Source organism: Bacillus rossius, chromosome 10, assembly GCF_032445375.1.
Source record: "Bacillus rossius redtenbacheri isolate Brsri chromosome 10, Brsri_v3, whole genome shotgun sequence".
Lineage (NCBI taxonomy): Eukaryota > Metazoa > Arthropoda > Insecta > Phasmatodea > Bacillidae > Bacillus > Bacillus rossius.
Genome location: NC_086337.1, coordinates 25,542,376 through 25,559,173, shown reverse-complemented (window position 1 = coordinate 25,559,173; position 16,798 = coordinate 25,542,376). Strand labels below are relative to the sequence as shown.

Sequence of the window (16,798 nt, the reverse complement as noted above, 5' to 3'; positions counted from 1 at the left end):
TCTCCACTGAAGTTAGAAGCAATCATGGTACAATTATATTTTTCTATGAATTTTTGGTCCTCAGCGAATAGTGTGCCAGTAGAGTGGTTCCAGCCTGAAATTATTTCATCAATGTAGATACATACTGAAAAGTAAAGGTGAAAGGGTCACAACTACTCTTATGTTTCAATTTACCTAGTAACTGTCTTCAAATATCATCATAATCATCAACAGAATTTTACATCCCACTACCTGCAACTTCAGATGGTATATTTTTCAAGTATCATGTATGTGCAAGTAACAGTTGTCGTCTCAGCCGAGCATAATTGCGATTTGTCACAAAGCAAATATCAAATCAGAATCAGACGTTTAAAATATTCGTGAACTCAAATCAAATTGTGAATAATGTTCTTGGAGAAGCTGTATAAAACTTATTTTATAAAATACTGAATTGAGGTAAAAAAAAAAACACAAGGTTACCAATTGTAATGTTTCAACTGATTAAGTGATAAACCTACTGGGCTCTATAGGTAAAACATCATTCAATAAAAATCATAAATAACCATGCATAATACATATTAACATTTAGAATTCATAAAAGCAAACAAAGTGCCACCTATTGATTTTTTTTAAGTAACCAAGTTTTAAAACAAAACATATACAACACAAAAAAAAATATATATATTTTCATGAGCTAATGTTAGGTTTCCAATGTTTTAAAGTTATGCAACAAATGTGAAGCTTTACTTCTGATGCAAAGCTTTGCATCACAACCGAAGCTTCAAATAAAACAAGTAGCAAATTCCCTAGTAAAAGTCAAAACTGAATATTAAAAAAAAAGAGCTTCGATTGATTTGCTTAGTCAAAGCTTCGCATGGGCCTAACAACTGGCCTGGTGTTGCGATCACACCACATTACATTTTTCATCTCCTGTTTACCAACGAGATCGGTAGGTACCTGAAAGAGCGATTCACTCCGTCCACGTGGGAAAACAGCGAGGAATGATTGGAGTCGGAAGCCTGTGCTGCAGAATCGTGATTGGACGCTCCCGCCTGACTGACGCTGACCCTCCGCAGTTCCGTGCCAGGCGAGTGATCGGCGTCTTCACTGGGATTGATGCTGGAACCACAATAACACACTACATGTAGAAAAAAACTTTTAAATAATGAATGTACTGTTAAACAAATTTACAATAGAATCAAGTTTATAAACCACAAAATATAAAAGTTTAAGCTAAATCAGGAAACAAAGTGAAATTTAAACCAAATTTACTTTAAGTCCTTAAGTATTTTTTTGAAAATACAAGTATAATTCTCACTCAAGAATTTTATTACTTTAAAAGCATGTATTAAAAATTTCTGTATGAGGGCATGAAAATAAAAATTGTTCAATTATCCACCTGTCTTTCTTTAATGATAATTTTTGGAACTAGGGTTTTTATTTTAAATTAGTAAATACTTAAAATTAAAATAAAATTAAAACAAATTATTAATTTGTGTTTTCCCATCGCAGGAATTGTGGTGGTTCGTAAAATAGCAGTTCTACTGTACCATGCACCATAATTGCAGTGCTTTGTTTGATATGTGGAATTCAATTAGGCACTAGCGATATTACTCACTATACCACTTCATAATAACACGAAAACTTTGCGAATGAAGGCTTGAAGTTATCCTCTCTAGAAATTAAATACACAACAATCTTTTACATACAAAATAAATTATGTACTCCTTTATTGCAGTTTAGCCAACCAGCATAATATTATAATCAGAATTCAAAGTACACACAACACACTGCTCTAACACAAATGTCTTCCATTTTCACAAAACTGAATTCAGTTTAGCAATCAAACCAAAATTATAAAAAAAAACTTTTTTTTTCTGTTTACAGTCATTTTTACAAGATCTTATAAATGTTGTTTAACGCTTACATCAGACCTGCATAATTATGCATCATTATTTTACACACTGATTGCTTTTCAAAGTACGTAATTGACAAGTAGTGAGCAAACTTATTCGATCGAAGTATCCCAAATTTGAGAAAAGTCAGTTTGTTTCTGATTGCATAACTGCATCAAACTGAAATGCATACTTAATACTTACTATTTGTTTCTGCTTACCTTGTGCTATTAGGGTGAGCTACTTGCAAGATTCTCTTCTTTGTAACATGCGTGTAGTTGGAAACCCACTTTATGACAGCCACTCTACAAGAGATTAATGGGTCCTGTTTTCTTGGGCTCTCCGCAGAGTTGCTAGCGCCAGGTGGTGCTTTCCGAAGCTCTGGAAGGTCTAAAGAAAACCTTCATACTCAGCATGAAAAAATATTAATAATTTCACAAACATAAAAACTAACAGGTTGATCATTAAATTCATGTTAAGAGCATCATTTAAAATTCATGGTGTAAAAAGCAACTCTCCAACTTCCCACAAATGTAACTATAAAGCACAAAATGTCTTTTTAAACTACATACAGAGTTACACTGGACAGTTTTGTAATCATATACCAGCTTCCAAATACAAGTGTATCTTTAACATGAGTGTTCAATAATGATTTGTGTCTCACACTTTGTTAGCAAATTCATACAAATCTGTGATCAACAAGGAAAATGCAATTTTTCTCTAAATGACACAGCTAAGTCAGATAGTAATTTTTTAAGAATATAGTGGCAAAGTAAATTAAGTCTGGCAAACGGTGCAGCTATGAACAACAAATTTTTTCATACCAATTCCCTAAGTCTTTAGATTCTGATAAAATAAATGTGTACACATGACTACTTCTGCATCACTGCATTAGGAACAATAGATTTCATATTGCATAATACCTTTACTTAAATGGCATTTTATTGTTTTAGCACAGTCTAGCTTGTGGTGCAATACAAAGATACTCCACAGGAAAATTTTTGTTGTTATACTAGTATAGGGGTCTGCGAGCAGAGGATTTTCACTTCGAGTCGAGCTCGAGCGAGTTTGCTAAAATACTCGCGAGTATCGAGTCAAGTTCGAGTTTTTTTTTTTTTTTAAGTTTATACTGTGATGGAGTAATAAAATGTGAGAACTTTTGAGAAAAATATGGAAATAAAAAAAGAAACCATTATCATTGTTTGTGTTTGTGTAAATGTAACATATCTTTGGAATAATATCATCCTTGTCAATTTTTCTGGAGTCCTTACTAAGCTTCAACAAACTTAGAACAAAAAATCATGTTGTTTGAAAAGTACATTCACATTGTTTCAACATTTCCACTTTTCGGCACAAAAATTCTGAGAGAGATTGTCATAGAGTATTAAATTCTGTTTTTTAATCTATCATGCAGAAAAATAATTTGTTCTGCACGTTCAGGAGTTAAATTAGCTCTACGATTGGAGATGGTGTTTACAGCAGAAGAGAAGCGTCTCTCGCTGGCAACCTGTGTGGCTGGAATGCTTTAGTAAAATTGCTTAACCTCAAAACTAGTGTCATAAATATCTGTAACTTGTCATTAAAGTTTAATCAATTGAAAGTAATAAAAATAGAAGCATTTTACTTAATTCAATTTACACTTGCAAAAAAAACATACGCACAATAAACCTACATGGAAATTAAAGTCTTTTTCAATATCCTGAAGTCTGAAATATGTTTACTCATGTCATCAAATGTGGAGCTGTACTGAAGAAGCCGATTTTGCCAATATTTAGTTGAATCGGCATTTCTGCCGACTTCCGAAACTCTTGTTAATTTTCGGCCGATATTACTGAAAACAGAAAGAGACTGCCATAACCTAAAAATCCACGAGTTTACGCATGCGTGGCATCTCTCTAGTATGTTGCGGACGGTACAGTGAACTCGGCCGGCACGTGGCGGCGTACTGGTTCGAGGTTATTGTTGTGCACCGTGCCACGGGAGTATATTCGCAAGGAAATGGCGTTCTTATAAGTACGTATTATTTTAATTACTAGTGTAAATCAGTATATTTAAACAGTGTTGTATGAGTAATGTTTTAGCTGTGTAACTAAATATTTATTGCTGGTATGATACTTTTCACGCTTTTGTTTGCCATTGGTAATTATTTGTCATGAGTTATTATTTGATCAACTAAATCACACACCTTATTATAGTTATGAGCCCACGAGCGTGTAAATATTTCGAGTCCAACAGAGAATATGCTAGTTAAAAGAAATTCAAACAAATATTGTGCGTGGAATATTATTAATTTATAACATCTGAAACAATTGTTTCCAATGTGGCCTCGTGGCTGTGCAGTTAGCAACGCTGACTACCAATCGATAGGTTGACGGATAAAATCCCAGCGGCTGAAATTATTTTTTTTTGTATTTGTAAAAATAAATACGGCGCGCACGACACTTCAAAAGTAATAAATATATTTGAATTAATGAATGCACATAAAAGTAAATTTATTAATTAAATTGTAGATTTCATTCCACTCCTTCTTTGTATCCATACAAAATAGTGATAATTCAATAAAAATGATTCAATTTTATTCATAAAAGTTTGCAGAGGTAGATTTTATCATACAAAAGATAGAAAAATTTTAAAAAAATTTCTTCCTCAAAGAATATAATATTTTTAATGCCTAAATGGTTTGGTTGCAAAAACCTATTACGGCTCAGTCTCAGGCCGAATATGATATTTCCTTTTCTTCTGGATCAATCATTTCATCAATGTTTTGTTATGACGTTGTCACGTTAAACTATCGTCCGTAAACCGACTTTACTGACAACCAATTTTTTTTTCAATAATGTTCTTTAATTTTAATATGTCATAAATAAATACATTACCATCAAGGTAAATACACATCTCGGTTATTACGGTAACTATAGTGCAAATGTGGTAACTGTAAGCTTCTGTAGTAATTATAGTATCTACAAAGAATCTTTAGTTCTTTTTATGGTGATTATCTTAAGATAACTATTGGGTTTGTACTGTAGTTATGGTACATCATCCATATTTCTTCGTAAGTTGTTGTTCATTTGTCTTTTCTTCATATTTATGTGCGCCATGACTAAGGCAGGAACTTTCATAAAAATTTTAAACGGGACTTTATATCACAGATTTAATGGCGTAAATGATGAGACCCCGGACAATTTAAACGCTTTATACGGTAAAACCTACCATGCGGGACCTCGCAAGCGAGTTTTACTGTATTTTTTTTCGTAAATAGTAAAACACTGTCACAAAGCTTTCCGGCCAAATAACATGCTGCTGTTGAAGCTCGAAATTTTCGAGCCTAACAATTTTTTCGAGCCGAGTTCGAGCTTGAGGTAAGTACTCGGCTAGAGCTCGATTTTCGAGTACTCGCAGACCTCTATACTAGTATGTTTTGTTTACTAACCATGTGAATAAGAGAAAATTATAGTCTCTGCTCTGTTACAAATATAAGTGTGAAATCTGAATTTCCTCTTAGAACGCTAAAAATTAAATACCAAATAATTTTGTTCCTTAAATATGAATTTTTATTTTTTATTTTAAATTGCTTGGTTTGTATTTAACAATCATTAATTTTACTAACTTATTGCCTACACAAATTATATTTAAAAAAAGTGTTCTAAAGTTTTTGTTTCCCTTATTCAATTTGAATTGCTATTGCTAATTACATTATTTACATCTCTACAAAATGTAAGTATAGAAGAAATTCCTGCCATTTAGATATCTTTGGTATTTTTTTAATGATTAATAATTCTTCAAAACATTTTCTGAATTTTATATTTTTCAAAATGTAATTCACTACTACTGAGTACAAATACCTGACACTATGATTTCTACACTACAAAATTTTGTTTAATAGCTACTTCTTTAAAATAACTTTGAAAGTGAATTCATTGTTGGTTCTTTGACATAAACTTTTTATTTTAAAAGTTATGAGTCCAGTACTGAAGAATTATCATATTCTTTTTATTAATGAAAACCGTGTCTAAACATATTTTTATTTATTTATATTTTTAAAAAAACTTTTCTCTATCATGGTGATTGACCAGCCAATTTGTACTTGTAGTTGAATTTTATACAAATTATGCAAAATTTCCACTTAGTATCTGAAGAACTGTTTACAAATAAACAACTAACATTAACATTTCTTAACGAACCGAATACTCTGATAAATTTCCCATTAAAGACTCAGCATCCTTTCTTAACCAATAAGAAGATACAAAAATTTTAACTAGAGCATATCAAAGAAAAAATCTAAAAAAAAAATGCAATTAACACAATTTTAAATAAAATGGAACTTGACTTACGGATAAACTACTTGTGTACTACATACTACTTACCCAGAACTGGTTTGTAAATACTCGTTGCATGTGAAAACTGAGGGAAGATGTGAGGAAGGTAATACTGTTTAAACTTTTCAAAAAGAAAATTGAAGCATTTCCCCTGTTTCCCGACCTTATCACGCCATTCAATTTTAACCACCTGGAAAGAAAATAATGCAGAGTGATTCACAAACAAAATTTATTCACAACATAATTGTGTGTGCCACAAGAGCAACTTCAATAATTTGACATGAGCTTCCATAGTTTCAGGTATATTGTAGAAATATAAATTCAAAATATTTGCCCAAGTGCAAAACAGCAATCAAAAAGTTATCTGTATGTAACTATCACCAATTTATTATTTAATGTAACATAAGATAGTATATAGCTTTAAAATACAGCGATACGTTGCGTGACGAAGTCGGTCAATAATTTGCAACAACAATGATTTTTAATTTTATTTACGTACACTTGGCTTTTAAAACAAAAGAAACTTTGACGATCTGACAGTGCTTATTTTCTTATTGTATAATCTGTAGAAAAATTTTCCTGACTTTCATCATGACCAAAATTACAAATTTCCCTGACAAATTGCTTAAAATAATTTACCCATTTTGCAATATTCTGAAGGAAATAAATACAGCCTCTATCATCCCTATAGCTGTACTAGTTCAAACAGAACCTTCCATAACCAATTTCACAGTGTGTACAACTATGCACTAAAACACCATCTGGAGAAAAATGTGTTCAATGACTGGGTGATGGCATTCAGGAGCATGACATTTCCTACTCAAATTACTATCACTGAGGAATTTCAATGATATGTTTTAAAGTGAATTCCCTGACTTTCCCTGTCCAATTTCAATTTCCCTGACCTTCCAGAATGTAGACATTCTGTCACATACTAACAGCTACCTACTACGCAATATTCACTGCCCCGTTACCTGAGTAACCATGAACTCCAACAGAGCTTCGAGGAAATATCTCGAGACATCCTCTTCAGGTGGCTTCTCACCGCTTTGCGGTGGCAACAAGGGCTGGATTTCGACGGGGTTAACAGGCCCTGGAAACAAAGATACACGACAGTGCTGAATTTGCCTGACAGAGATGTTGCCCTAAGTATTAAATTATATTATTGTATGTGTGTATGTGTTTTTGAATGAATGTATAACATTTATGAACCATTCATTAATTATGTAAGGATGATTTTGGACCTTTTTACCACCCCGCCCTACCGCCCCCATGTAAGGACAAATAAGATTTCTCACACCCCCTCCCCCTTCTTACAAAATATTTTACCTAAAGTTTTCCTTAAAAGTGTTAAATAGTTAAATGGAATTAGAGAAATTTCAGTTACACTAAAAAAAATTCTTATTTTACATAAATCAAACATTTATATTTAGTATAAAAAAATATTTAGTCTTTGGAAAATGTGTATTATAATTCAATGTAGGATTTGACACAATCATAAAGTAAGGAAACAAATCAGTCAAAAAAAAAACTACAAACGAGGAATACTTTGTGTAACTGAACATATTGAACAAATACATTTGAAACACTATAGCGTTACCAACATTTTTTCTGTGCAGGAAAATTTTTATTTGTAGTAAAATATTACGTAAGAAGTTAAGTTAAGGTCATGTAAAGATTTTTTAAACCCCCCCTCCTTCTCGGGACCCTTAAGTAATTAATGAACTGCCCCTTATATGTTTTTTTTTTCCAGCGCTCTCATGCATTACACCCTTTCCTCCCTGCTGCTCCAACGACCGTGGGAAATGGATGCACCATTTCATTGCAATCGGGAAGGTGGTTAGAGAGTTGGTTATGATGAGAGACTGAAGATGAAGATACCCCATCATGTCCCCCTTCAACCCACTCAGCTAACCAGACAGTTGACTTATCAGGAAGTATTTGGCAGAAACAGCCAGACAAACTCGGAAGCTCCGAGTGAACTCACCGTGAGACGAGTCGTGGAAAACGGACGTGGAGTTCCTGCTGAGCGCCGGCAGACCGCAACCCGGTATGGGCGACGGGAACCCTGGCACCAGTGTGGCAAAAATTGCATGAATGCTGTCTGGTGCATTATCACCTAGCGCTTGATACCACAGCAGGAAAAACCTGTCAAATAACATACATCATGATATTAACTTCCACTATTCATGGTCAAATACACTTTCCTCATAACCGAAACCATCCCTCAGTTAGGAATGAAATAACTACATAAATTTAAGTTTGACAAAACATTCAACTCATAATTTTTTCTTTTTTAAATAAAAAACTTTGTAAACAAGTATTGAGTGTTAAAAATTTCTGTTACGTTACTTGTGTCAAACAAACATTCCCAGAGCATTAGAGCTGTTGGCAACTAAAAATATTTCTTTTATAGGGATAAATATTGTACTTCTTGTCAACTTCACATTTAAAAGTGTTTGAATTCCTGAATTTACCTTTCTCAAATACTTTTTTTTCCGCTCATTTTCCTAGAATAGCCAAATTTTTTTAATAACTAAAGATTGATGGTATTTGATAGTACATATTTGAGAATTTGTCTGGCCCTAGTTATAAGTGAATCTGACAATATGAGCACAGCAATGAGGCACACACTTCCAACTCACACCGTCTGTTGTGTACAGCATGCCGCCACACCACTGCCACATACTACACACTGCACTGGCATAGCATGGACCATCCACATCCTTATAATTCTGTCGTCCCCTCAACTTAAGCGTCCGTGCATAACCGTGCGACATAAATCCCTGCTAAAAAAACCCAACAAAGTGACCAAACAAAAATAAAAATTTTCACAAACAGTTTTTTCTGGATGTAGTTTTCACAGACCTCTAGGAAAGCTGCAGACTATGAACAGAAAGCGTTAACACACGTTATGGCGGGGAAATTGCCAACAATTAGTTAATTAAAAGTAGATTGCAGGCTTTTGTGGCCACTGGCTAATAAACTGTCGGCTTTCTAGGTTGAACTGCATCAAAGTGTCAGATTGTACCAAAGTCTCTTCTCTGTAGCGCAAAAAGTCATCTTCGGGTTTGAGAAACAAAACTGATCAACTTATCTCTAAACCCTTCAAGATGACTGCTGATGCAGAGGGAAAGGCGTGTAAAAATCTATCATCATGACGTGGCTCAACCTCGAAAGCCGAGATAGTTTGCAATGAACGAATCATGACTTTATGCCTCTTCGATAGTGGGGTCATATAAGAGATGATATAAGGTGATGAGATGAGAAAGGGGCGTTGAGGGCAGCGGCGTAGCCAGGATTTGTGTATGGAGGGGTGTTAAGAAGCATGCCAGCCCCCCCCCCCCCCTCCCCGTATTATGGCGGGGGGTCCGGGGGTCCTCCCCCCGGGAAAAATTTGGATTTTAAGGTGTAAAATAGTGCTATATTAGCAGTTTTCGGTTCTTAAATTCAAATATTGTAATGGTAAAAATTTTATTAATTTTAATATGAAATTTGTTTGAGTGATGAATAAGAAATTAATTAAAGATTTGGTGCTGAGGAGGGGGGGGAGGTGTGGTTTGAACCCCTAACCCCCCCCCCCCCCCCTGGCTACGCCCCTGGTTGAGGGATCTAACGACTAAAGGAAGGCGGGCGTGATGGGAGAGAGAGAGAGTCTCACCGCACGCCCTCCCTGCGCAGCTTCCAGGAGTTGCCCGGGTGCAGCAGCTTGCAGGCGAGGCGGGAGAGGCTGTGGCACTGCCAGCGGCGACCCAGCTGCTCCGGGAGCAGCACCAGAACCTTCTCCAGCACGTGCAGCACGCATTCCAGCTCCTCGCGGTGCGCCTTGTGCACTGCGCAACACCACACGCGTCCGGTCACGCCCCCCGGCCCCCCCGAGGCAAACACGCATCCCAGACCGTGGCCCTGTTTCCCACCTGCAGCAGGGTCTACACTTGTAGGAGGACCCGAAGCATGGGCGTCGCAAGGATATATTTTTTTTGGGGGGGGGGGGGGGGGACTTCAATTGATTTAGTTGTTTGAGGAATATCCATCCCCTGGGAAAAAAAAAGCGGGGGGTCCGGGAAAATTTGGGGTTTGAAGGTGCAAAAAGGTGGTTTTTAGGCATTTTTCTTTCCTAAATAATCTAATTATAGTAGTTGGTTGCACTATATAATTTATTTTTTCTAAAAAATATTTTCAGAGAACAAATTTGTAAAAACACAGTAGTTAACATATATGCTGGTGCTATATCCACACAAAAATCATTAATTTAAACATCAGGAGAAACTACGAAACTAAATATATTATTGGAGGGGACGAAATTGAAAACTTTTATTATTGGGGGGGGGACGTGTCCCCCCCCCCCCCCCCCCCCTGGGTGCGACGCCTATGACCGGAAGGACAGAAGACACGTTCTGGCCAGCCTGAAGAATACGCTAGGTGAGATGAGCTAGGGTATAATGGAGCAGCAACGAAATGATTTGGTGGGGGAAATGGGAGTACCCTGAGAAAACCCACAGGCCACAGCAACGTCAGACTCCATGTCGTAATATCAAACATTAAAGCAGTTGAGTTTAATTGTATTGAACTACTACTTACCATAACCATTTTTTTTTTTTAAAACTTACTACACAGTTTTAGCAGGGTTTAACATGTACAGTACCAGATGCTACTGACAACTACTTTTAACATTTATTGTCTTAAAGTAGGTATATCAATGAATGTCATGCACTGAAAACTAAGACAATTTTCTTCATTCTTTCATGTAAGCAAAAATGAATAAAACATGCACAATTATTTGCTCATATTCATAAATTTAAATAGTATGTATAGTATTTAAAATGCCCATGCTGAAAAAATAAATATACCAGTATTGTAAAGACTAACTCCTTGACCTTGAAAAATTAATTTTATAACTTATGAAGAAAATATAAGTACAAGCATACTAAAAAGTAAAACAATTTTCAGTATATAAAGGCAATATTTACACTTTATAGAAAGTAAATATTTAATTTCCTTTAATATTTATTTTGTTTAATTACATTTTATTCCGTATGTTTATATTTGTAATCTATGATTAATTCAGACTGTAAATTCTTTGGTTATCGTTTTGTCTATATATTACTATATGTTAAATTTTATTTTAAAATATTGTCAAGGCTAGCATAGCAGTATTTTTTGAAACAACTAGTAATTTAAAGATGAACACGTCAGTAATGGTTAGTAATTTTACTAGTTTTGTTTTATCAACAAATTAAAGAAAATCATTTACTAGTGACGGGGAAAATATTCTTTCAGAATGAATTGAGACTTGATTAAGACAACAGCTAGAACGCAACGTTTTGACATTAATTTATAATTGAATATTTTATAGAATATTGAAAATGGTTATTAATGCCAATATTAACTGAGATTTTGAAGAAAATAATAATTTTAATCGACGAAGATAAGACTCAGACATCAAGATTTTAAATAATTACTTAAGAAGAGAAGTCGACAAATATCCATGTTCAAGAGATCGTCAAATGACTTTAATTTGCTTTGAAACTACGAAGAATAAATGCCGTTTACAAGTCCTAAGAAAGAAGAATCCTGTCGGAGAATGAAAAGTCGCAGTTCGAGCCCGGGAAGGATGACCGTCGCGCAGTACAGCCCAGTTGCAGCCCATAGTCTGAAGGATGGAGTCGTGACGGCGCGTATTCCTGCCGCACGCTAGAGGACGGAGGAGCAACACCAATATCGCGGTCCTGGATGAGTAGAACCAAGGAGTCTCCGAGAACCTACACGTCTCGTGGGTATCCTGCAGCAAGGTTTGGTCCCTTACCCCATCACCCGAAGACTCGCTGAATATAGAAGTACCCTAACGAATTACAATTTAAACAAGACAAACATTTTTCGCAGAACTAGAATTTTTATATTATAGAGAATATTCTTTGTACAGAAAAACCGATTAACTTGTTCATCTTTAGATTTACAAATCAAATTCCGGAATCGCGATCCCGAACTAGATAATATTAGCTAGTATAGATGGAATTTGATATTGGAAGAACGTATTGCTATTTTGGTTGACTGGTACTGCAAGTTACGTACCCAGTAGTCCAAGCTCTACCGGACTGAAGTTAGTTAAAATAAATAACATCCAAATAATTAACATTTGATCGTAAAGATAATTCACTCAAGTGAAAGAATTGTTAGATGCTTTGAAGTTGAAAGTGATAACAAATTCCATCTGTAGTTTAAAATAAATTATTCTTAGTTAAGTTTATTTATATAAAGTGTGATTTTGTGCATGTCAAAGTGTATTGTCACCGTCGTCACAAACATTACACACAAATATAAATATTACATTTGAATTTGTTTACACGTAATTACAAGGTCTAGTCACGATATTAGTATTTAACATACTTTTGACACATTTTACCTTGACTTACAGACACAAGCTTCTAGATACAATTCTTAAAACTGAGAGAGGTAGGCTAGAGAAACCGAAATTATTAAATAATTTCAATATTTACACTAGCTGACTCTACAAGTACAATCATTTTATAACTATAGCACCATAGTGAGATTTATAATCTGATGTCCAGTACTAACATTTCACAAAAATTAATAACATAGAATGAACTAGTAGGTGTAAAAAATTTGAACATCCCAAAAAAAAAGTTAAGTACAATAAAATTGAATGATGTACGTGTTGTGAAGTTAGTATAGACCAAATACCAACAACAAAATTTTACCATATATAGTGTCTGTTCAAATAACTGCATGCTTTTTCAGGGCCGTGTTATGATAACTAAGCAAAGATAAAGCACCACCATAATTTGCAAACAATTAATGATAATTAGCACATGCATGCTAACATTCACATGTGTGTGTTAACTGCATGGCAAGGCTACTTTGAGGGACCAATGGTACAACTTCATTTCGGCAGTCTGCGCACAGTCAATTAACAATTTAAAACTAAATACTGTTCTCATGCTATTAAGGGAAGCAACAATATTTACTGTTTTATCAAAACTACGCACATAAATACAACACAGACTTGCAAGCAACTGAATAAAAAAACTTGGTAGAAAGTTCTGTAAGAAATTGGTCCAGACTGCAGTCTAGTAGAACACAAACAAATTATATTAACTCTAAGAAACAATTTTTTTTATTAGTATTCAAGGAATTAATACAACCTTCACATTTACATCCAAAATCTACAGCATTTTGAAATGATGTGAAAATTTATGTACTCTAAAACCAAAACAACTTTACTATAATACAGCACTCCAAGGACCTCAATGCAGCCAAAGTAATTCATAACACAGAGAACATGCGAGATTAGTACAATACTATTAATGCCTGCCCAAACATTACATGTCATACATTCACTAATTTTTTTTTTCACTTACCAAGGTGGAAAGACAGCTCTGTAAAGCAAATGGAAGATAAGTTAAATTTTTGTACAATAATTTATTTAAAAATAATTTTTACACAAAAAATGTTATTACTGACAAATCACACTACCGTAAGAGCACGTATTATTAGAAACACTTTAAAAATCTACAAACTAATTTTGTATCGAAACTTGTTAGTGCTTGTTATAGAGGAGTTCTTTGTAAAGAGGTGAACCAAAACAAAACTGCGAAGTCCAACATAACATATTTTCCACTGATGTTATGCAATCAGCTGTTGTTTTTAACAGAAATATTAAACTATCTAGCTATAGTGTATTTACTCTGGCTAATATGTTCATTTAGTAATCAACTTCTAGCAGTCATTCTTGTAAACACTGCACAAAAAACAGCCTGTCTCACACATGTTAGAACTGACAACACAGTGTCTGGCTTCAACAAAATGATCATATGTCCAAGAATCAATAATTGCATATTTATCAAATTTATTTCCTCCTTTTTTATGTCTTATTCCCATTTGAATAAATACTCTTTTTTTCAAAAGACTACATCCATTTTTTTTTGCAATGTTTGAAATTTCATGTAGGATTTTTTTATGCAATGTTAACGACTCTCATTGTATAATCCAAAGAAATAATATGATATACTTCTCTTTTTTTTCATTGGATACATTCTCGTTAGATGAGATATCAGCTTCCACTTGCTCAAAAATACTTCCTCGCACACTTCATTAGCATGAATAAGTTCTTCATCGCTTACTTACATTTTGTCAGCCGACATATGCACAGTATGTTTGCATACGTCCTCACCCATCAACATAGCTTCATGAGAAATTGAAGCAGAACATTCCGATACAATTAAATTATTTTCAGCAAGCAAACGTTTACAATATTCAAATGCATTCATTAACTTCATTTTTGAACTATCACTATTTATCGACTCTTCAGCAGTTTCCTCATCAACTGCTGGTAGTCTGATAGTATTTTCACTAACATTTTACTGTAAACTATTAAAACTATCTGTATTATGGAGTGCTAGATCACAGAAAAGTACAATCTCTGCGAAATCCAAATGTGAACTGATACGTTGAAGCCTTTGAAACATTAGATACAATATAATAATAAACAAACACTGTTGTCCCATTAGACCGTTTAGAGTAAGGAACGTACTTTGTATTCAATAAAATAATAACTGCTCTCTAGTACCCATATAACTTTTGTCAGGTCAAAATCGGTTTTGGAGAGCTCAATAGACAAGTTTGTGTCTAGCTTTAACGCATGTTGTAAACATATTAATTATATTTTAATGATAAATCTAATGATAAAAACTAATTATGTATAACTATCATTACTAATTATTTTGTATTATTATATTTAAAATGGCATGTAATATGAATACAACATGTTTCATTTGTTTTTTTTAATGAAACTTATTTTATTATATTATAATTTTAATATTTATTTAAAATATTTATTTTTAAATATTTTTAGACAAAAACATCACAATAAAATAAACACACAAAGTGATCGCGACCAAGATTTTACCCTGAACGACTTGGCGGTAGCCACGAACACTACCGACTAGGCTGCTCAGCAGCTGCCGACGAAGTGATACCTATTATGTAGTACTTAAGCTGAGCTCAAATGTTTGAAGGTTTTTTTTCCTCAAAACTGGCTGGCCACTGCGCTTTCTTGTTTTGAGGGTTGAAAACCCTAAAGGGGTGCTATCTATATACCAAGTCCCCTCCTGAAGTGAATTTCCCAAGTTGTTAGTTGAGAAACTACTCTATCTGCCTGTAAACTGCATCACTTGTACCACTTTAGTCTGGAGCTTCCTGAACCTCTGCATGGGGCAGGACAGATGAGGAGATGACACTTGGAATGTGATATGAGAGAGAGAGAGAGAGAGAGAGAGTGCAAATGGAGATTGTCCAGGGTTATTTTGCGTCTCTTCACTGTGGCTGCCGGGGAAGGTAACACCTCACCCCTTCTCTTTCATCCCCCCAGGGGACCTCTGGATTCTCTGCTTTCTGAAGGCTCATTTTGAATTACAGTCAAAAAACACAATTTTTTATCTATGGACGAAAGTGGCAACAGAAAAAGTTTAGTAAGTATGAGATAAATTTTATAATTAAAATACTTTTTAAGTGCTAAGGTTTTAATTGTGATTTTCACTCCATAAAGTATTTTTTATAAACTCATAACGAAAATGTTTGTGGTAGCATTATATTTATGGTCACGTTATTTACTGGCAAATACGGTACTTACATTGATCTAAAACATGCCAAAATGTTGCATATATGTTTAGCAAAAATAAAAAACAATTTGTGTAAATATCTAATAGCCCCACTTAATGTATGTTACAGGTAAATTTATTTAAAATTATTGGTATTAAAAGTTTTCTAAATTAAAAAAAACTGTTAGTTTGATACATTAGGAGATTCTAAACTATAAAAATTCTGTTAATAGGAAAATTTTCAATAGTATAATGATTCTAAAAAAATCTACTAAAAAGACTAAACCTACTATTTAAATAACTGATTTAAGGTTCAGTTAAATTTATACCATCTCTAATCCATGTTGGGTACCTACCATTTGATATTTGAAGCTACAGTTTTGATAATGTGTTACGCAGTTTCGCACTGCGTAACTATACAACTACCAGACAGTGCCCCTGGCTATCTGATGGATCCCACCCGCAGCACAGGGGCGCGCAATGTTCGATTTCTGCGCGCCGGACGGCAATGCATCGGGGCCGCTCGGGCCGCTTCGACTCCGCCCGGCTTCGCGGGCTTCGTCTGGAACAACCAACGATAACGTACTTCCGCCGGCGGGTATCCAGACTGTTCCTCGGTCGGGCCCAGACTGACTATATAAACCGGCCCAGCCAACGCTTCTGCAGGCAGTCTCCGACTGGCCCAGCAGCATGAACCTGCAGTGACTACCATCTACACCACCGGCCTCCTCCGTCACGCTGCCCGACGACGTGGCGACCGCTTCAGGAAGAACACGGTAGGAGCCGTCGTCAGAATCTAGGTCCGTAAGGGACTCTGAAAAATTTTCAACCCAGTAGAAATATTACAAGTCCACGAGGGACTTAGAATAAATTCAAGCTGAATTAGTTTGGACTTAGAATTTTCGCAGAGTGAGGAAACAGAAAATTTGCCTCGTCTGTAGAATGAAGGGAACTGTCTCGTGAAGGTTACGGGATAAGTAAAGTAAATGTT

General features: G+C 34.9%; 1 protein-coding gene across 1 annotated transcript in view; it reads right to left on the bottom strand.

Annotated features, from left to right (window-relative positions):
• The window catches only part of LOC134535858 (ral GTPase-activating protein subunit alpha-1), a 124,251-nt gene that overhangs the window by 97,242 nt on the left and 10,211 nt on the right, over window positions 1-16,798 (bottom strand). The window contains 7 exon segments of the mRNA XM_063375192.1: window positions 937-1,098; window positions 2,096-2,264; window positions 6,239-6,380; window positions 7,165-7,283; window positions 8,178-8,338; window positions 9,852-10,023; window positions 13,570-13,587. Of these exon segments, the coding sequence (XP_063231262.1) occupies window positions 937-1,098; window positions 2,096-2,264; window positions 6,239-6,380; window positions 7,165-7,283; window positions 8,178-8,338; window positions 9,852-10,023; window positions 13,570-13,587 (943 nt within the window).